The sequence below is a fragment of the Piliocolobus tephrosceles genome, chromosome 6, assembly GCF_002776525.5.
Source record: "Piliocolobus tephrosceles isolate RC106 chromosome 6, ASM277652v3, whole genome shotgun sequence".
Lineage (NCBI taxonomy): Eukaryota > Metazoa > Chordata > Mammalia > Primates > Cercopithecidae > Piliocolobus > Piliocolobus tephrosceles.
The window spans coordinates 128,252,217-128,275,290 of NC_045439.1; the positions used below are offsets into that span (position 1 = coordinate 128,252,217).

Below are 23,074 nucleotides of genomic sequence, written 5' to 3' on the forward strand. Positions count from 1 at the left end.
TCTCTTATTCCATCACTGAGGCCCAGAAGGCTTGAGGGGAGATGGGCCTGGCTCTGAGGGAGGAGGCCCATCCTGCAGGCTGAGAAGACTTCATTTTGCAGTTTTGTGATAAATCAGATGGCATACTTTTCTCCTTCGAGGGCTTCTGTTTTATCATTTAGAGTTTAAAAGTGATGCTTGTGTTTTTCTCAAATTCAATGATATTTCTTTAAAATATAGTAATACCTGCATATTATATAAATTTGGAAAATACAGAGGAAAATAGGAAAATGAAGATCACATATCACTATTCATATTTTGGTTCTTCCTAGGTGTTTTAGTATTTATTTTCCTTTGGGGCCTAAAGATACTTGTATGTAAGATTTTTGCAAAATCGTGATCTAACTATGTATGCAGATTTATATCTGCTTCTCTCTAGATTGCTGAGTCATCTTCATAGTATGATTTTAATGGCTGTGTACCTTTTTACTGTTGCTGGTGTTATCTGTAGTTGTATATTTCTATTTTTTGCCCTTTTTTGTGATTGTAATTGTGTTGTATAGCACATTTTTGTTTGTAAATTATGACCCATATCTCAGATTATTTCATAATACAGTAGTTACCTCTTATCTGTGGTTTCACTTTCCATAGTTTCATTTACTCACGGTCAACCAGGTATTAAAAATAAGTGAGTACAGTACAATAAGATATTTTGAGAGAGAGACCTCATTCACATAACTTTTATTACAGTGTATTGTTATAATTCTATTAGTTATTGTAAATCTCTTACTATGCCTAATTTATAAATGTCACGTTATCGTAGGTATGTATGCATAGGACGTAACATAGTCTAGTAGATGTAGGGTTGGGTACTGTCTGTGGTTTCAGGGATCCACTGGAGGTCTTGAAACATAGCCCCTACAGATAAAGAGGGCCTACTGTATCCACTTGTGGTCCTGGAAAGATTTGGGTCACTTTATGAAGCCAGTTGGTGCATATGTAGACTGTGTGTAGCAGACATGTGTCCATATAGGCTAGTGCTAACATGGAAATAACTATCAAATGAAAGAAAAGCCTTCCTGTTTATATTCGGATTCTGAAAATGCATGCGGTTCATATTAATCTGTTGTGTTGGTCAGAGGTGTTTCTGTGTACAAAGACTATGGCAGCTTTGGACCTGTTGGTGTGGGCTCCTTAATAACAATAGCTGTTTATCAGAGTAAGATTTTACAGGGATATAGATTATCTAAAGAATCAGTGGAGAATTACTCACACATTTACTACTAATCCTTCCCTATTGTAAGGAAAGGGAAGATTTACATTTTAGCCTGGATGTAGGTCATATGACTTTTCTTCTGATTATGTATTTTTTTAAAAAGCATGGTTTTTTATGTCTACCAACATTTATGGCTCCTGATTCCTGAGTCCGAGAAGAGTTATTGGGATTCCTGCCCCCAGGGCAGTGTCCTGTCCCCTCCGCCCAGCTTCCTTGGTCCAGTTATCCACCCTGGGTGTGGCCTTTCAGACCCCTGCCTGCTTGGTCCAGGCCTCCTCCTCTTTGCATACTTGCGTGGCTCTCTATGCTCCTCTGAAGGAGTGGATTTTCTCTTCTGCGCCCCTCAGCCCCATTGGCCTCCCCGGCTGTGGTGGCAGTTGGGTGTGGACCCCTCATCTGGCCTCATAGCTCTTACCCTTTTGTTGGTTCAGCTCCACCCCACATGAGTGAACTCGGAGCACTCGTGACAGTGGAGGTTGCTGGGCGCTGGGCCCCTCTAGGCCTGTCGAGACGGACCACTCTTTTGGGCAGGCTTGACAGAAGGCCTGTTCACTGCGTGATTTTGGAAGTCAGTAAGCCAAGGACTGCACAAATGTCTCCATCATTTTCTAGAAAAGAAGAAGCCGAGGCGGGGCAGGCCTTCGCGGGACTGGCGGGAGCGGAGGAACGCTATCCGGCTCACCAGCGAGCACACGGTGGAGACCCTGGTGGTGGCCGATGCCGACATGGTGCAGTACCACGGGGCTGAGGCCGCCCAGAGGTTCATCCTGACCGTCATGAACATGGTGAGTCCGGAGCCGGGGTCCTGACATGGGGGGCTCTGTTCTCTCCTTGATGAGAGATCTGGAAGTGGGTGCTGTGTCCTCATCTCCTCAAGTGAGGAAGACACTGGTTAGGGGATAGGGGAACATAGCCTGGTGATTCCAGGCATTGAGGAGGGTAAGTAACTGGGGGACATCCCAATGGGAGAGCGCCTGCCCTCGACTCCACACTGGTGTGGTGTTGAAGTGCCCAGATCTGCTCAGTGACGGGGCCACTTGTTATCAGAAGGCTTCCCAAAAGCTTTGTGGTGCATCAGACCCAGTCCAAGGGGCATTCAAGGTCATGTGAATCCCAGACCCTGCTCCAAGGAGTCCATAGTCTAGCAGGAGGAACAAATTCCGACTTCTATGGAAAACAGAGCTTACTGTATGGTGAGAAGTGGGGAGAGAGGTTGCCTAGTTGAGGGAACCAAGGAAGGAGTCAGGATGCCCACGTCTGTCTACGTCTGATTTGTCAAATGGGGATGGAGGGAAACCTTTAGATGGGGATGGGTGGGTGGTGAGGCCGTGCTCCTCAAATGTTAGACCCTGAAGAACCTTCAAGGGCATCCTAGCCTTACCCATCCATTCATTTTCCCTGGTGTTTTTAAGGACCAAGTCATATGACATGGCGAGAGCGGGGAGCCATAAGGATGTAGGAGATGTGGATAGGGCTGGGTGAGGGAGGGAGGGCCAGGCATCTTGAGGAGCAGGGGCTCTACCCTGAGAAGTGGGACCACTGAAGGGAAGGGGAGCATTGTGCTGAGGTTGATGTTAGGAAGAACAGCCCAGCAGCTGCGTGCAGGGTGGATTGGAATGGGAAGCAGTGTCGTGGAGCACTGGGGCTGGAGCAAGTGTGGGAGACATTGGAGTGGGAATGGAGGAGGGGATGGCATAAGAGGAAGGAGCTTCAGGAATTGGTGACTGGCAGGATGTGGGGGTTAGAGAGGCAGGAAGAGGAGGCAAGAGAAATCCAGGCTACTACACCCAGGCTTCAAGCCGGGCCTCGGGGTGGGTGGTGGAGCCATTGGCTGAGAAAAGGAGGAGCAATGAGTTTGGGGCCACAGCAAAGAGTTTCCATTCTGGACAAACTGAATTCAAGGTGGAAATCAGGACAGAAGTCTTGGTGGGAAAGAGGGACCTGGGCTTTTCAGCCTATAGCTGGCAGCTGAAGTAGGAGAGTGAGCAGCACTGCCTGGCTGAAATGTATCAGTGAGTAGAGAAGCTGTCCAAAGACAGCCCATGGAGCACCAGCCCTGGGGGGATGGGGCAGCGACTGGGAGGAGGTTGTCCTGAAGAAGGGGTGACAGGTGCGAGAGGAGACTGGTTAACAATGCCAGATGGAATGGCATTAGGGAGTGTTGTCGTTAGATGCTTAATGAGGACAAACTGAAAAGTGAATGGGAAGTGAGAAGTAGAAACAGCTACAACTCAGCTGTAGAAACAGCCAAGTTGCTGATCTTGGCTAAAGTAGAGAAGAGAGAAGCCTAGTAGGGTGGAATCTGGGTTAAGGGGAACTTTGTAGAAGGAAAGGGATATGAAGGTTCCGAGTATGAGGTTTAGCCTCAGGCCTGGGCCAGCCTCCTGCCCAGCCACTCATAACCTAGAAGAACCTCTGTCAGCCTGCTTCTTATCAGCAGGTCAGGGATTTAGCTCCGGCCACAGTGAGTACGCAGTGCCTGGCCACAAATGGTCAGGCTGCTTATGGAAGGGAGTGACGCGAGAGGACAGGGCAAGGTTAAACGATATGGGTGCAGTGGGGAATGACCCAGGGCCTGAGTTTTCAGTGGGGACACAGCAGCCGTCGGTTGTGTTGTGGGGTAGGGAGATGACATGCCTATCCCTGGAATCTGCAGGGCCTTTGGGCCAGCCACAGCCAAGGTCTTGAGGTCTAGGGAAGGTGCAGAGCCTGGGCTGCCCAGGCCATAGGCACCCTTGTTTGCTTGGTGTGATGAGCTCTGGAGCTCAGGGGTAAGTGCTGGGGAGGAAGTTGGCTCTGACATGAAGCGCAAGGGAGGGGCTAAGAGTGCTGGGAGGATAGCGGAGGGTGGTGGTCCTCATGGCTGGACAGGGTCTGCAGGCGGCTCTTTGCCCATGTGTGGATGTTATGTTGCTGAGAAGGACGTCTGGGGTTTTAGAGGTATTGGGGCAGGGCTGTGAATGGGAAAGAACACAAAAGCTGGATGAACCCTCCAATGCACCATTGCCGCTGGCATCTCAGCTCTGGTAGTTGTGTAGCTGGGGCTCTGGTGTCTGGGAGGCCTGGTGGCATGTGGTGGCCTGGACAAAGGATACGAGGACTGATTCTCCCCTTGTGGGGATGGGATCCCACAGCTTGTTTCCCAGAGACTGAAGGAGGCCCCGGAGTGGGGAGACTCAGGGACATTGCCAGAGTCACACGGGAAGTCACTGGCAGAGCTATGACGACCATGTCAAGCCTTTCTTTCCCCTAACCAGCCGCACAGGGAAATCAATGTTGAGGACCCCAATTCTGGGCTCAGTGGGTGTGGGGACCCCCACGGCAATCCTGCTTGTCAGGAGGACAAATCTCTGGTACTTTGTCCTCCGTTTTGTTGAAGACTTTCCAGGACTGCTTTCGGGATGTGTCTCTATCTGTAGGAAATTCCCTCTATCTCCTCCACGCCCCTCACCCCTGCTGTGCTCTGGAGGGAGGCTGTTTTGGCAGCACTCAGAGAGTAGAGGCCTCATGTTGAGCCACTGAACCCACATGTTTCCTCATGTGCCAGGCTCTTCTGCAAGGCACACTTGCCAAGGAGGCCCCCGGGACCCTGGGCCAGGGATCTGCTTTCCAATGTGGCCTCGGTGGGCATCTGAGGGTGCCATGCTGCTCCCACCCCTCCTTCAAAGTCATCAACTCTGGAAGTTCCATTAACTTAAAAAAATTTTTTGGCAAATTTCTTTTTCTATTTTTTTTATTGTGGTAAAATGTATATGTAATACAGAATTCACCATCTGAACCATTTTTACGTGTACCACCTCAGTGGCCTAAAGCACATTCACCTTGTTGTGCGACCACTACCACCATCCACCTCCAGGACTTTTTCACTATCCCCAAAACGGAAACTTCCTACCCATTAAACACTGTCTCCCCCAGCCCCTGCCAACCTCCATTCTACTTTCTGTCTGTATAAATCTGATGACTCTCGATACCTTGTATAAGTGGAATCATGCAGTGTTTATCCTCTTGTGAACAAATGGCTTATTTCACTCAGCATAATGTCCACAAAGTTCATCCATGTTGTGGCGTGTGTCAGGATGGCTTTCCTTTTTCAGGATGAATAGTATCCCTTTGCACGTACGTGCACCACATTTTTCTTATCCATTCATCCATCAGTGTGTGCCTGGGTTGTTTCCACCTTTTGCTATTGTGAATAATGCTGCTATGAACATGGGTGTGCAAATCTCTGTTCAAGTCCCTGCTTTCAATTCTTTCGGGCATACACCTGGAAATGGAATTGCTTAGGTTAACTTTTGATGTTGCTCAGCTCTGAGAAATAGTTCTGTGTTAACTTTTGATGGTGCTCATTTCTGAGAAATAGTTCCATGTTCCTCACGTGCACAAACCCAGGTCTCCCCAGTGGCCGGTTAATGATGGGCTGCATTGCTCCAGTCTGCCTGGAGCATGCCTGCGATGAGGGCTGGAGGGGGTTGGCTCTGCACCAGACGCTTTCATCTGCGGATTATTTTTTCTCTCTCTTTTTAAAAATTATCCAGGGCACAAGTGCAAGGAATAAACATTCATTACAACAGCTAAGGTAGTAATAAGGCAGAGCTTCTACTTTGATATTTGCTTTCAAAGTTTATCATCCAGGCAGGGGTGGTTGTTTGATCCCAGGCAGGGAGTGGGAAGGGAATGGGATTGGTACATGAAGACAGGCCTTCCCACCCCGCACCCCTCATGGGCCATAAAGACTGAAGGGCTCTGTTTCTTGCCTTTGATTGAACACCCTTCACCCCTCTTCAGGGGCTTGTACTAAGACGCTAGAGGCTCAAGAGCCCGGGGCTGAGGGTAGACCTGGGGCCAATATGTGAAGTTTGGATTGAGATGTTTCCTGAGGAGGCCTGCCTAATAAAGGTGATCCCACTGTGAGAAGGGCTGAGTGTGATGACTCTGAGCCCTTCTGTCATCTATACTTGGGGTTTCTGGGCCCTTTTGATCCAAGCCAGAAGGCAAATGGAAGCAGAGTCATCAGCCCCCTCGCCCAGGTGGGCTCACGCCGCAGCAGCCCTTTCTTGCCGCTCTAGCCCTGGACCACCATTCAGTAAATTGAAAAACAAGTTCCGTTTAGACATGACACCTTGTTTAAACAAGACTGCCTCCACCAGCACCTCCCTTTCTCAATTCTTCAAATCCTAGTTTAGGAAATCCAAAGAACTCTCCTGCCTGTGGCTGTTTTAGAAAAGGGCTTTCTGTTAGCAAGTGAGATAACCTTTAAGCCGGGAGGAAGGGAAAGGATTGTGGCTGGGGCAGAAGGCCTGTCATTAGACAAGCCCCCTGGAACAGAGAGCAGAACGTGATGCCAGCGAGCCCATCTGCTTCCCTCCAGAGCATGTTTTCTGTGGGGCTGTGGGATGGGAGTGGCCCTGTCTCCTTAACCCCTCCAGATTTGGAAGGAAACCTGCTAGAGTTGGTTGCCACCTTCATTCCAACACATTTCTCTCCGAGTTGTGGGAAATAGCATGATTCGTGCTGATGGCCAGGCACCCACTGCCTCCCACCCTCCCACTTAGGTCTCTGTGGTCAGAGGCCTGGCTCACCCATGTATGCTGACCTGACTGCCAAGGCAGAACCCAGACAGGACCCTGTCCCCAAGGCAGACTGGGGGCTAACAGTGCCTCAGAGAGCTGATAACGTGGCCAAAGCTGGGAGAATTTGGCATCAGGTGTTGGCTCCAGGTTTTCACAGCATCTCACGGTTTTGATGTATTCGATTAGCATCAACCACTGGCCCCAAGGGAAGATGTGAATGCTTATGATGCACCAGCTGTCCCAGACAGCAGATAAGTGCCTCTATGTTACTGCCTTCTCATACTTGGTGGATTTTGTCATTCCCATTTTACAGAGAAGGAAATGGAGGCTTGGGACGTGACACAGCCAGGATGCAGAGCCTGTGAGTACACAGTAGGGCAGGGACTCCAGCCCAGGACTGAGGAACCTCATGTTACCTTGTTGAAGGTGACAAGCATGTCTGGAACCCATCCTTTCTTTCCATCTCCACCCTGGACTGACTGCCATTATTTCTGGCCTTGACAGCTGCTGGAGCTTCCTTGCCAAGGCCCCTCACTTCCATTTTTTTCCCCCTTGAATCCTTGCTACAGAATAACCAGCAAGGTCCTCTTCCGACAGCATTGGAACTTTGTCACTAGGCAGCATTGAGCCCCTCCGTGGCTTCCCCTTGCCTTGCATGGGGAAGGCCCCCCAACTGGCTGCCTTTCATGTGGCCCTTCAGCCTGTATGGCCGGGGCCCATCTGCTTTGCCATTCTTTTTGCCATCTCAACACTGACTTTCACCAGGCAACCCGAACTTGACTTACTGTCTTTGTCAGGAATGCTCTGCTTATGTGTCTTGCAGAATGAGTTCCTCTGCCTTTTAGGACTCTATGCAAATGTCTCACCAAAAAGGGACCCTTTTTGCTGATCCCTCTGATGAGGCCCACCCTGTTTTCCTCATCATAAAAGCCTGCTCTTTACTGGGTAGTCCTTATCTGAATTTACAATTCCATATTTATTTGCTTTAAAAAAAAAACCATTCTGCTGCAGAGGTTTTTAATGCCATTGAAGTTAAGCTGGTGTAAAGTCAGATTAGAGTGTTATAACTTTAATCCTAATTAAATATAATCTCCATAGTAACCACAAAGAAAATAAGTAGAGAATATACACAAAAGCAAATGAAAAGGGAATTAAAAGTTTCACTACGCGCGTGTGTGTGTATATATATACACACATATATATACATATATACGTATATACACACACATATATATATGTAAAAGAAAGAGAATCAAATCAGCTAAACACAAAAGAAGTCAGTAATGCAGGAAATGAGGAACCAAAGCTATTACAAGCCATATAGGAAACAAATAACAAAATGCAGAAGTAAGTTCCTCCTTATAAGTAATTACTTGAAGTGTAAATTAATTAAACTTCAATCAAAGACAGAAATTGATGGCAGAATGAATTTTTAAAAAATGTAGATCCAACTATATGTGGTCTACAAGAGACTTACTTTAGATGAGACACAGAGGTTGAAAGTGAAAGGATAGAAAAAGAAATTCCATGCTAATTGTAACCAAAAGAGGGCAGGAGTAGCTATATTAACATCAGACAAAAGACACTTTAAATCAAAAAGCTTACAAGAGACAAAGGGGATGTTATGTATTAATGAAAGGTCCAATATAGCAAGAAGATAGAACAGTTATAAATATTTACACATCTGATAACAGATCATCAAAATATGTGAAATAAAATTGATAGAATTGAGAGAAATACACAGTTATACAATAATAGTTGGAGATTTCAATCCCCACTCTCAGTAGTAGATAGAACAACCAGACAGAAGAAAAGGAAATAGAAGACTTAACACAATAAATCAACTGGACTAGCAGACATACACGGAACACTCTACCCAACAACAATAGAAGACTTTTTTTCCCTCAAGGGAACATGGGACGTTCTGCAGGATAGACCATGTGTTAGGTCACAAATTAAGTCTCAACAGATTGAAAAGACTGATATCATACAAAGTACCATCACTGACAACAATGGCGTGAAGTTAGAAATTAGTAACAGAAGGAAAACTGGAAAATTCACAAATTTGTAGAAATTAAACCACGTACTATTAAATAATCAAAGAGTCAAATAAGAAATCACAGGCGACATTAGAAAATACTTAGAGATAAATGAAAACAAAAACACATGTCAAAATTTATGGGACAAGGACAAAGCACTGCTTAGGGGGAAATGTATACCATGTATAGCGGTAAACACATTTAAAAAGAAGAAAAATCTCAATCTAACTTTACAACTTAAGGAACTAGAAGAAGAACAAGCTATTTTGTTCCTTCTGCTAGCTTTGAATTTAGCTTTGGATTTAGCTATGGATTAAAGCAGAGAGAAAAGGACAGAAAAACAATAGAGTCAATGAAACCAAGAGTTAGTTCTTTGAAAAGATTAAGAAAATTGACAAACCTTAGCTAGATCGACTGATAAAAAAAGCCTCAAATTACTGATAACAGAAATGAAAACAGGGACATTACTACCCATTCTACAGAAATAAAAAGGATTATAAGAGAGTACTGTGGACCATTGCATGTTAACAAATGGATAACCTAGATGAAGTGGACAAATTCCTAGACACACAAAATCTACCAACACTTAATCACAAAGAAATAGGAAATTTGAAGAGTCATAATTAGTAAGGTAATTGAATCAGTAATCAAAAACCTCCTAATAAAGAATAGCCCTGGACTTTATGACTTCATTGGTAAACCATACCAAACATTTAAAGAAGGGCTAACACTAGTCCTCCTGAAATTCTTCCAAGAAAGCTGAAGAGGAGAGAACACTACCTAACTCATTCTGTGAGACTGGCATTCCCTGATAACAAAGCCAAAGAAAAGAAACAAAACTACAGTCCCTTATAAATAAGAAAACAATAGTCCATATATTCATTGATGTAAAAGTCTTGAATAAAATACTAGGAAACAAAATTCAATAGCATATTAAAATGATTATATATCATTATCAAGTGGGATTTATTTCTGGAATGCAAGGATGGCTCAACATAGGCAAACCAATAAAAAAAAGTGATATACTCCATTAACAAAATGAAAAATGATCATTCCAATTTATACAGGAAAATAATTTGACAAAATTCAGCAGCCTTTCATGATAAAAGCACTTAATAGACTAGGAATAGAAGGAAACTACCTCAACATTATAAAGGTCATATATGATATACTCACAGCTAATATTACACTCAGTGGTGAAAGACTGAAAACTTTTTGTCTAAAATCTGGAACAAGGCAAGAGTGCCTGCTTTTGCTACTTCTATTCAACATAATACTGGAAGTTCTAGCTAGAGCAGTTAGACAAGAAAAAGAAATTAAAGGCATCCAAATAAGAAAAGAAGTAGTAAAATGATCTCTGTTCGTAGATGATATATTTATTATATGTAGAAAACCCTAAATCTTACACATATACACAGAGAGAGACAGAGAGAATGCTAATAAATTCTCTGCAAAGTAGCCATGTACTAAACCAACTACAAAAATCAGTTGCATTTCTGTATGCTAACAATAATCTGAAAAGGAAATTAAGAAAACAGTTCTGTCTTCAGTAGCATCAAAAAGAATAAAATACGTAAGATTTAACCATATAAGGGAAAGAGTTGTACTTGGAAAGCTATAAAACATCAATGAAGGAAATTAAAGAAGACATAAATGGAAAGCCATCATATTCACGGAGTGGAAGACTTATTGTTAAGATATCAATGCTATCTAAGGCAGTTTACAGATTCAATGCAATTTCTATCAAGATCCCAATGACTTTTTTGCAGAGATAGAGAAATCCATTCTAAAATTCATATGAAATCTCGAAGGACATTGAATAACCAAAACCATCTTGAAGAAAAGAACAAAGTAAGACTCACTTCCTCATTTCAGAATTTACTCAAAAGCTATAATAATCAAAACACTTTACTGATATAAAGACAAACCCAAAGACCAGTAAAATGAAGTAGAGCTCAGCAACTAACACTTACGTAGATGGTCAAATAATTTTTGATAAGGATGCCAAGACCTTCAATATAGAAGTGACAGTCTTTTCAAGATTTGGTGCTGGGAAAACTGAATATCTGTATGCAAAAGAACAAAGTTAGATCCTTGTCAAACATACACAAAAATTAACTCAAAATGGATTAAAGTCCTAAACAGAAGAGGTAAAACTCTGAGAAGAAAAAGTGGGAAAGGTTTTGTGAGATTTGATTTGGCAGTGATTTCTTGGATACAACACCAAAAGCACAGGCAGCAAAAGGAAAAATAGACAAATTGGAATTTATCAAAATTAAAAACTCTTGTGCTTCAAAGGATACTATTCACAAAGTAAAATGGCAACCCACAGAATAGGAGGAAATGTTTGCAGATCAAATATTTTGTAATATCCCACATATATAGAAAGCTTCTAAAACCCAGGAAGGAAAAAAAACAAAGCAATTTAATTTAAAAAATGGCAAAGGACTTGAGTAGACATTTTTACAAAGAAGATGTACAAATGACCAATAAGTACATGAAAAGATACTTGGCATCAATCATTAGGGAAATGGAAATTAAAGCTACTATAAAGTACCACTTCACATCCATTCCCATGGCTATTATAAAACAAAACAAAAACATAAAACAGCAAAACAAAGCAGAAGAGAAGAAGTGTTGACAACGATGTGGAAAAATGGGAAATTTTGTACATTATTAGTGGAAATATATAGAAAACGGTACAATTCCTCAACAAAACAGAATTACCATATCCAGCAATTTCACTTTTGAGTAAACACCCAAAAATGTTTACCCCAAAACAGGGATAAGAGCAGATATTTATACACCAAAGTGCATGGCAGCATTATTCACCATAACTAAATAGTGGAAGCAACCCAAAGTGTCCACAGATGGATGAATAGGTAAATATATTTGTATAATGGAATATTATTCAGCCTTAAAAAGGAAAACAATTCTGATGCATACTATAACATGGATGAGCCTTGAAGACATTATGCTACATGAAATAAGCCAGTCACAAAAGAACAAATACTATGATTCCACTTACGTAGAGTAGTGAATTCACAGAGACAGAAAGTAGAATAGTGCTTGCCAGATGGCTGAGGGGGAGGAGAGAATGGAGAATTGTCTAATGGGTACAGAGTTCCAGCTTTATAAGATGAAGAAAGTTTTGGGGATAGGTAGTAGTGATGGTATATAACAATGGGAATATATTTAATGCCACTTAATTGTAAGCTTAAAAATGTTTAAAATGGTAAAATTTTATGTTATGCATATTTTACCACAATTTTTAAAAACATCCTACATATTGCCTGCCTTTGCAGTATCTGTAAGCTCATCAAGGTAGGACTATGTCTACACCATCAACATTTACTCAGTGCCTGGTACCTATGCAGGAGATGATCCAGAAATATTTGTGTAGTCAGTGAATGCATAAATGAATGACTGATGCCATATAACAACATCCTTTGCAAAGGATTCAGTGCTGACATCACAGAAACAAACACTGGCTTTACTTTTACAATTCCTTGGCAAATTCGTTTCTGGAAAGCCTTTTGTATTCCAAGCACATCCTACGGATATGGTGTATTAAACTCTATTTGAAAGTGTTTATGCATAAATGTAATAATACGTTTACCCTTCCTACACAGCCCCTGAGGTAGGCTACTGAACTATGGGCCATCTCCTCTAGGTCTTGTCTTTTACCGAGGGTGGTATCAGATGGAGAAGATAAAACATGCATGGTTAAAAAGAAAAACAGCACCAAGAAAGAATACTTGGCAGCTACCAGTGGCTTCTTATCCACAACTATTGAAGAAATAGCTCCAGAGTCACAGAAGAAATGGCTGCAGTCAGAGCAGATCCACCTTGGCCATTTTTAAGGGCTTATGAAGCATGAAAGAGGTACCAGAGAAAACTGGCATCATGCAAAGTGGTCTCATTTTTGAACAAGGAAGAAAGGAGTCTTGTAAACCCTAGAGCAATGCATTTGGCCCTTCTTGTATTGGTTGGGGATTTTGATTACAAGCAGCAAGAGCTGGATCTGGGCTGGCTGAAGTAGAGAAGGAATCCCAGTTTTGGAGGTATAGAGGGAGGCATCCAGAATCCAAATGAGGACTGAGTCTCCAAGCTCAGAGTTTGGGGAAAATTTGGAGGGAACTTGGGAAGCCAGGCAGCAGGAGAGATTGAGGCTAAGGTCAGGTGAGGAGTGAGGGCTGGTCATGCAGGCTTGACCTCTCAGGCTGGATTCCTGCTGCTGCTTCTCTGTCCCGAGAACATTTCCTGACTGCCTGCTGTCCCTCCTCCAGGATTCAGAGCCCTGAAGGGAATCCAGGGAACAGGACTGCTCTGGGGCTGCTAGGGCTGGCAGAGTGAGTCTCCATCCACTGAGGTTTCAATGGTGGGAAGAGGGTCCCTGCCGTTCTCTAGAGCTCACCTCCTGGGAGTAGTTTCCCTCAATGAATACAGCAGTAGTTTCTGTTTGGCCCCTAAAAAGTAAAAATTAAAAATCAGTCAATCAATCAAAATCCCAGCAATGTGTCTAGTTACCACAAAGTCTAGAGTATAAAAGAAGCTTACTCATATGACATATGACCCAACACTTCCACTCCTGGGTACATAAAGAAATGAATGGATAGTTTCTTTAGCTGCGCAGAAGCTCTTTAGTTTAATAGATCTCACTTGTCAATTTTTGTTTTTGTTACAATTGCTTTTAGGACTTAGTCATGAATTCTTTACCAAGGCCGCTGTCCAGAAGAGTATTTCCTATGTTTTCTTCTAAGGTTGTTATAGTTTGAGGACTCGCATTTAATCTTTAATCCATCTTGAGTTAATTTTTGTATATGGTGAAAAATAGGGGTCCAGTTTCATTCTTCTGTATATAACTAGCTAGCTATCCCAGCACCATTTATTAAGTGGGGAGTCTTTTCCCGATTGCTTATTTTTCTTAACTTTGTCAAAGATTAGATGGTTGTAGGTATGTGGCATTATTTCTGGGTTCCTTTTCTGTTCCATTGGTCTATGTGTCTGTTTTTGTACAAGTGCCATGTTTTTTGGTTACTGTAACCTTGTAGTATAGTTTGAAGTCAGGTAATGTGATGCTTCTGGCTTTATTCTTTTTGCTTAGGATTGTTTTGGCTGTTCTGCCCCTTTTCTGGTTCTATATGAAGTTTAGTTTTTTCTAATTCTGTGAAAATGATGTTGGTAGTTCAAAAAGAATACAACCTACAGGTTGGGAGAAAATATTTGCAAACTATCTGACAAAGGTCTAACATCCAGAATCTATAAGGAATTTAAACAGTGCAAAAGCAACCCCATTAAAAAGTGTGCAAAAAACATGCACTGACACTTCTCAAAAGAAGACATACACATGACCAACAAACATATGAAAGATGCTCCACATCACCAATCGTCAGAGCAATGCAAATCAATACTGCAAGATACCATCTCACACCAGTGAGAATGGTCATTATTAAAAAGTCAGAAAAATAACAGATGCTGGCAAGGTACAGAGAAAAATGCTTATACACTGTTGGTGAGAAGGTAAATTAGTTAAGTCACTGTGCAAAACAGTTTGGAGATTTCTCAGAGAACTCAAGACAGAACTACCATTTGACCCAGCAATCCCATTACTGAGGATATACCCAAAGGCATATAAATCATTCTACCATAAAAACACGTGCATGCATATGTTCATTATGGCACTATTCACAATAGCAAAGACATGGAATCAACCTAAATGCCCATCGATGGTAAACTAGAAAAAGAAAACGTGGTACATATACAACATAGAATACTACACAGCCATAAAAAAGAACAAACTCATGTCCTTTGCAGCAGCATGGATATAGCTAAAGGCCATTATCCTAAGTGAATTAGTGTGGGATCGGAAAACCAAATGCTGCGTATTCTCACTCATAAATGGGAGCTAAACATTGGGTACATGTGGATATCAAGATGGCAACAATAAAATGGTTAGAAAAATGGATAAGATGTAGTATTTGATAGCACAACAGGGTGACTATAGTCAATAATTGTACATTTTAACATAACTAAAAGTGTAAATGGATTGTAAGGCAAAGGATAAATGGGTACTCCATTTACCCTGATGTGATAATTATGCATTGTGTGCCTGTATCAAAATATTTCATGTACCCCATAAATGTGTACAACTACTTTGTACCCACAAAAATTAGAAATAAAATTTTTTAAAAGATGGCAACAGACCCTGGGGACCATTAGAGACGGGAGACAGGGAGCAGGGCAAGGGCTGAAGAACTACCTATGGGCACTATGCTTAGTACCTGGGTAATGGGGTGATTCCCAAACTTCAACATCACGCAATGTACTCATGTAACCAACCTGCACACATACCCCTGAATCTAAAATAAATGTCGACATTATAAATAAAGATATATTCATTTAGACCTACCACAAAAATAAAAAAGAAATGAAAGCAGAGCCTGGAAGAGATATCTGTACAGCCGTTTCACAGCAGCATTATTCACAATGGCCGAAAGATGGCAACAGCCAAGGTGTTCATTGGCAGATGAGTACATAAACCAAATGTGGAGTGTCCATACAATGGAATATCATCCAGCCTTAAAAAGGAAGGAAATTCCCACACATGCCACAACATGGATGAACACTGAGGACATTATGCCAAGTGACATAAGCCAGTCACAAAAACACAAGTGCTAAATGATTCTGCTTACATGAGGTAACTGCAGTATCCAAGTCATAGAATGAGGGTGGGGTTGGGGGCACAGGGAATTGGTGTTTTGTGAGTATAGAGCTTCAGTGTTGGAGGATGAAAAGCGTTCTGGAGGTTAATTGTACAACAACATGAATGTAATTAACACTACAGTTAAGTACACGGTTGTACACTTAAAAATGGTTGAGATGGTAAATTTTATGTTGTATTTGTTTCACCAGAAATATAAAAACAATTGACACACTTAGTGTGTGCTAGGGACCCTTGTGTCCTCTCCTGGGATAGAGTAGGGACTACTGGAGGAGGTCTCATCCTCACAGAGCTCATGTAGTAGGAATGACAGGCAGCATTCAACATGCACATTAGTGAGAAGGAAAACCAGAGCATGGTAAGTGCTATGCAGAGAACCAGGTGACAGCAGTGACAGAGGTTTCAGGGTCATCTCTCTGAGAGGAGTGAGGTGGTCTTAGAGGGGAAGGTGTTAAGCCAACATAAGCAGCCAGCCAGTGGTGGTCAGGCTGGCATTGGAGAAGCACAGAAATAGCTGGTTGCTTGTGTGTGATGGGGAGGGTGGTGGGGACACAGTGAGAAGCGGACAAGCCGACCTTGCAGGCAGGGACACCAGGGTGTGGAGAGCAGCTTTGTTCCAGGCAATGGGAAGCTGCTGCATGGGCTTAAGCAGAAGAGTGATGTGCTCTGGTTAGTGTTTTAAAATATGCTTCTGCCTGCCTCTTACCTGGGGGAATGGAGTTCGGCTCCTGGCTCTGTGTCCCTGGCAAACCACTCACCTGTGCAGGTACATGTGGAGGGTGAAGCCTCCATCGGGCTGAGCGCCTGAGCTGACCCAAGCTGCAGAGCGGTGCTCTGGTCCCACTGTTGTGGGTTTTCTGGATGTGCTGTGGTGCTTTCCTGTGTACGTCATGTGATTCTCCTTTGGTTGGGATGGCGGTGACACAGGAGCAGGAATATTTTAAAGAACAAATTGCAGACAGAAACAGGTGGTGCTGATACCAGAAGCCGTGGGTATGGGCAGCCAAATTGGAAAATGGGGCCGCTTGACAGAGCTTTGGTTGTTCTTAGCTTCCTTAACGACCGTGGAATGGAATGAAAAACCTGAGCTGTTCCAGGCAAGTTCTGTTTCGAGGGAAAATGACATCAATTTTACTAAATTACCATGTGAAAGAGACAACAAGCCCCTCTCTCTGGTGACCAGCAAGACTAGCATAGTACTCGAGCACTCTGGTTCCCACACTCCAGTGGGGATGGAGGCCCTGGAGCAGGGTGGGGAAGGGGCATTGTTCAACACAGATGGCCTGCCCGACCCCAGGATCTCTGATTCAGTGGGGGCTGGGGTGGACTCCAGAATGTGCGTTTCCAACAAGTGCCCAGGTAACATCGGTGCTGCTGCTTTGGGGACCCCACTCAGACACTGTGCTACAGAGCATAGCTTTCTCCTGTTTGGGCGTCTTAATAGCGGTGTATGCAACCTAAGAGTGTCACCCACAAGTCCCTGTCTGGCTCTAGGGAGGCGTTGGGTTATACAGGCAGGGGGTACCCTTATGAAGCCCAGCCTGCTGTGGTGAGCAGCTCCTCTCCTTGTGCCTCCAGCCACGGCTCCTTCTATAGTCCCTGTCTGCCCCTCCCTTACTGTGTCCCCACATTGCCTAGCCAGGGAAGCCGTAGTGTGCTGCTGGCAGCAGGTCCACCCTGCTAGGCCCCTAGGCTGCCAAGGAAATGTGACAAACACAGCCAGGGCTGAACACTTGCTGGGACGCAGCCAGAGCTGGACGCCGGAGACAGAATTTCCAGACGCTTGGCTGTGCTGTTCCCACCCCAACCAGGTGTCTCCCTAAATATCATGTAGCCATTGCCTCGAAGACTTCTCCTGAGCATGAGTTTCCATGGGAAAAAAAGCAGAGACTTTGTTACATGTCTTTGAGGCTTGTACCTTGTGTTTTGTGGCTGTCATCGGATTTTCATCTGGCTCGCCTGGCTTGGCACAGGACCTCAAGGGAGATTCTGCATGTGTGCCTTGCCCTGTGCTCTGAGCTTTGTCAGAGCCTGTGGTCAGCACCTGGCAGGTGACAAAGTGCTTGAGCTGTGCTCAGGCTTTGGCACCTGCTCTCTTGGATGTCAGTGCCCTAGTTACATGTCAAGAGGAAATGTCTTCTTACAAGACTTGCTAAAGAACAGTATTTAGAGCATGAAGCTTTATTTTTTTAATTAGTTAACTTTGTATTTTTAATTGTAGTAAAATACAGTTAACAAGAAATTTACCATCTTAGCCATTTTTAACTGTGTGATTCAGTATTCTTATGTTCATGTTGTTGTGCAATCAATCTCTACAGCTTTTTTCTCTTGCAAAACTGAAACTCTGTACCCATTAAACACCTTCCCATTTTTGCCTCCCCCCGCGGCCCCTGGAGCACGAAACTTTCATATCCCCCTTCCATCTCCCATCTTTTTAGTGGCATTTGTTCTAAGGGAGGTGACTGAGCTTTGGGCTAATGGTGTATGGAGTGCACGTGGCTCTAAACTGTCATCAGCCCGCCAAGGAAAAGATGGGTGATTTTGACAAGGGAGCTTGTTCTTACAGTTTTGTTCTTCCTGAAACTTGCACTGTTCCTTGCAGTCTTTCCTTTTGTGGCATATCAGAATATCACTGAGGATTGCTTTCTTATGTTACTTCTTTAAATCTGTAGTATTCCTTAATGTTTTTGGTTTTGACTGGGGTTGACATGACAGGCAGTGTTTAGATTGTGCTGTGCAATCTCAATGAACACTGTGCAACTTGAATTTTCTCCCTCATAGCTTCAGGTTTTCATTCCTAATTTTCATGTTTTGAGCTGAAATTTACTGGTTTAGACCCAATTCTGATGCTGAATATTTTAGGGAAGATTTGAATTACAGCCATTGGATGATTCTCGAACTATCAAAACAGGAACAAGTTAGGTGCCTCCCTCCAGGCTTGGAGATAGGTAATGAATAATGACTTCAGAACTGGCTTGTGGATGGTCCAGTATTAAGAAAACGACAGCTAGTTCTTGAGGAAAGGAGATTTTGAAAATAACAAAAGTGAGGACAGAACAACTGGATGTGTTCTATTTTTCCTTATGTGAAGGAATATTATGTCACACAAAGATAGGTTTTTTGTTTTTTGTTTTTTTTTAACTGTAATAATGGTTTTCAAAGAGTAAAATTCAAGCAGTGACACAGCGGATTCCTTTGTCACGGAGATGCTCAAACACTGCGTGCCTGGCTTCTAGCACTTGTGGGCTGGGTGCAGCTGTGTTGAGTGGCTCTGCTTGGCCTGAGTTGACCCTGGCGATGCTGTCTACCGTGCTCGTCGCTTGCTGCTGCTGCTGATGTATTGATAGCATGAACACAGCACCAGCTGGAGAAAGTTTTAACGTTCCTGCTAGAAAATTCTCCCTCCTGGGTTATGTCTATAGGTAAAAACCAAGTAGAATATTCAAAAGATTCTCATTCTTGTTCCCTCCACACCTTCCAACTGCCACCACCTTTAGTACGCTATTCACGTACCTCTCGCAATCCTGCTTTCTCCGCGTTACGGAAAAGGAACTCAGCAGAGTCATAATGACCTGCGGCTCGTCAGCTGCAGTGGGCTTTTTCCATCCACGTCAACTTTGACTCCTTCGCCTTATTCCAGGTTTCCCTTCTCTTCCTCTTGAATCACTTTCCTGTGACTGCTTGATGTTGAGGTCCTTACGATTAAGTTCTGCAACAAGATACGCAAAATTAAGAAAGATGGGTCCTTTTCTGTTACTGCAGTTTATTTCAGTGACAAACTTTGGTTACAATGGGACTTGAGGAAATAAAGAAGGAATGTAGACCTTTTGGCTGGACAGGGCTGAGTTTGAATCAAACCATTGTGACTGGCTGTGGGTCTCACACAGGTGGCTTTACCTCAATGAACTGGTTTCCCTGTTTCCCAGCTGAGAGTGGTGGAGATGCCCGCCTTGGTGGGATGTGGCAAGGGTTAGCAATGACCCAGGCTGGCGTTCAGCAGCAGGCATCTGTCTCCCCCAGCCCCTTCATGAAGGTCCCCTTAAACCCCAGGCATGAAAGCCCAGAATGGAAGTTTTCAGCCTTCTGCCCTTTCTTTTTTTCAAAACCACCTTTCCTATGTGAGTGTGTGTGTGTGTGTTTTTTTTTTTATTATTTTATTATACTTTAAGTTCTAGGGTACATGTGCATAACGTGCAGGTTTGTTACATATGTATACTTGTGCCATGTTGGTGTGCTGCACCCATCAACTCGTCAGCACCCATCAATTCGTCATTTATATCAGGTATAACTCCCAGTGCAATCCCTCCCCCCTCCCCCCTCCCCATGATAGGCCCCGATGTGTGATGTTCCCCTTCCCGAGGTGTGTTTTTTTTAACCAACTATTTCCTGCTTAGCTTTATGCATATACATAAGCATACTGTATATGTATGTTTGCACACATGTGTATGATTCTAGAGGTTTCTCTTATTTACATTTTTCTTTTGGCAAATCCATTTTTAAGGACATTTTTGGCTTTCCTGGACAACTTTTTAAGTAAAATCTGGGTTATGTTTCTCGCATATGTATTTTTCATTCCAATAAGACTTTATGTATGGACACTGACATTTGAATTTCATGTAATTATTCTTTAGTTATTTTTAGTACTGGAAGAATACAACCTATATTTTTAATATTGATTTTTAAATTTTTTTGTGAATGGAATTTGTATTTTAGAATAATTTTAGATATACAGAAAAATTGATCAATTAGTACAGAGAACTCTCATACATAGTTTCCCCATTATGAGCCTCTCATATTAGAATGGCATGTATGTTGTAATTAATGCACCAATACTGATACAGTGTTATAAAGTCTATGCTTTATTTCTATTTCCTTATTTTTATGTAATCTCTTTTCTGTGTCCCAAGTTCCCATTCAGGATACTACTATATTTAAAAAATTTTTTATCTTTATATCTTTATTTCTTTTTTCTGTCTTGATAGGTATACAATATGTTTCAGCACCACAGCCTGGGGATTAAAATTAACATTCAAGTGACCAAGCTTGTCCTGCTACGACAACGTCCCGTAAGTCCCACAGGCACCTTTCAAGCATGCAGAAAATGTGGCTGGCCTGGAGCTTCCCAATTGCTGTTGAATGCTAAGCGGGGCTCCAGGAAGTTGCTCCAGGGAGTCGTCACCCTCTGTGGCTTTGCCAGTGTGAGAGGAAAGCTGGCATCAGTACTGGAAGCATGGTGTGAGGGTGGGCTGCTGAGAATCTCAAGGAACCCTAAGCAGTGAGCCCACACACATCCCCCTCCACTCCCAGAGGGTCTCTTATGGAGTCTCTAGGATATGTGCAAAAGCTTGATGACGAGGTCTCTGGCATCATGGCTTCCCTTCTGAAACTACATTAGAGCTTTGACCCCAGTTTCGGTTTACAGCAGCATTATTTTCTGGTCTTTCAATGGCGTGCCTTCCCACACGCTGATGTTACCTGCCAAGTCAAGCCATCACCATGAGACTGAGGGAGCATTGCGTGGTTTGGGATACTGTTCTGTTTGCAGAAAATAAGATGCTTTTTTAAAAAAACAACATAGTCTTCATTTGCACCTATATATAAGGCCCCTGATGGTCTCTCTGGATCTATGCCATATACCCACTGGCATCAGGCTTTTCTTCGAGGGCGGTGAGTCATCAAATGATGTCTCAGTGAGTGACTGCCTCCACCTTAACGTCCTTGCCATAATCTAGATATAAACTCTGGCCTCCCAGGCAGTTGTGTCTCTAACTGTCCCGATTTCTTTTAGGCTAAGTTGTCCATTGGGCACCATGGTGAGCGGTCCCTGGAGAGCTTCTGTCACTGGCAGAACGAGGAGTATGGAGGAGCGCGGTACCTCGGCAATAACCAGGTTCCTGGTGGGAAGGACGACCCGCCCCTGGTGGATGCTGCTGTGTTTGTGACCAGGTAAGATGGGATTTGGCCTGTAGCTGACATGCGAAAGGGAAGAGATGTTTCCCTTCAGAGAGGAAATAGGCATGTTGTTAAGAATTCAGGCTTGGAAATCAGACCTTGGGCCACCTGTCTGGGCTTTGGTTTCCTCATTAGTAAGTGGGGGTTAACGGTGGTATCCACCTTTGAGGGAAGTACAATGCCTGGGCATGTAGCTGTGTCCCTCTTTGTCCCTCCTCCGTTGTCACATGGTGTTCTCCCTGCGTGTCTCTCTGTCCAGACTTCCCTCTTCCTATAAAGATGACAGTCATAGGATTTGGGCTCACCTTACTCCAGTGTGACCACATCTTACCTTGATTCCACCTGCAGTGACCTTTTTTCCATGAAGGGTCACATTCACAGGTACTGAGGGTCAGGACTTGGACCATTTCTTTTTGGGGGATACAACTAGTGTATGTCATTGACGTCGATGTGGCTATATCATTTTTTTCTTATGTTTCAACCCTCTTTGGGGAACACTGATTTTTCTTTGGTTGCTTTACTTTAATAATGTAAACAAAATATGTTACGTGTTCTTACCAAAACTCTCCCTTTACAAAATACACAGAAATATTCCTTAATAACTTAATCCATTAGATTAAAAATACCAGCTTTTTATTAGAGATGCTAAGAATATGTCAACTTTGAATTTTAACGACTTTTTTTAATTTAAAGAAACTACTTCCCAAACTGCAGTCATCTGGGGAAGTTCTGTGACTCCAGCCCCAGACACCAGACAGTGCAGCTTTCGTTCCTTTCAAAAATCCCAGAATAGGCCAGGTGTAGTGGCTCACACCTGTAATCCCAGCACTTTGGGAGGCTGAGGCGGGCAGATCACCTGAGGTCAGCAGTCTGAGACCAGCTTGGCCAACATTAAAAAACCCCATATCTACTAAAAATACAAAAATTAGCTGAGTGTGGTGGTACACACTTGTGATCCCAGCTACTTGGGAGGCTGAGGCAGGAGAATTGCTTGAACCCGGGAGGCAGAGGTTACAGTGAGCTGAGATCATGCCATTGCACTCCAGCCTGGGTGACAAGAGCAAAACTCTGTCTCAAAAAAAAAAAAAAAAATCCTACAATAGACTCAAAGCCACCACCCATTACCAAATAGATGCCTGCTCACTCCTGTGGATGGTTCGTCGATTGCCAGCCCTCAGTATGCTTTGTTACACATTTAACAGTGTGCTATGTAGTGTGCCAATCCCTTAGGAGAACACTTGCTGCTTCTACAGGGTATGATTAAATATATAACCCATATATAAGTTCTAGCATAGATAATCAGAATTATTGAAGAGACATTTTAGAAAAAGTCTGTTTAATAATTCTGATTGTCTGTAACATGGCTAATGCAGTAGCAGGCATCAGGGACCAAGGGATGAACATGACCTGGTTCATGCTTTTGACCTGGACTTGCCCACTCCAGTGAGCACTGGGTGCCTTCCCCAAGAGCAGTGGCTGCCCACACTTCACTGGCCAGAAGCCGCTGTTGCTCGAGGCAGTCTGCAATGGCATT

The 23,074-nt window shown here is 43.4% G+C and overlaps 1 protein-coding gene across 2 annotated transcripts in view; it reads left to right on the top strand.

The window, feature by feature from the left end:
- ADAMTS17 (ADAM metallopeptidase with thrombospondin type 1 motif 17) overlaps positions 1-23,074 on the top strand; it is a 361,470-nt gene that overhangs the window by 56,989 nt on the left and 281,407 nt on the right. For both annotated transcript variants that reach the window (XM_023193603.1, XM_023193604.2), the window contains exons 4-6: positions 1,868-2,040; positions 20,571-20,654; positions 21,377-21,534. In XM_023193603.1, the coding sequence (XP_023049371.1) occupies positions 1,868-2,040; positions 20,571-20,654; positions 21,377-21,534 (415 nt within the window). The remainder of the gene's footprint in view (positions 1-1,867; positions 2,041-20,570; positions 20,655-21,376; positions 21,535-23,074) is intronic.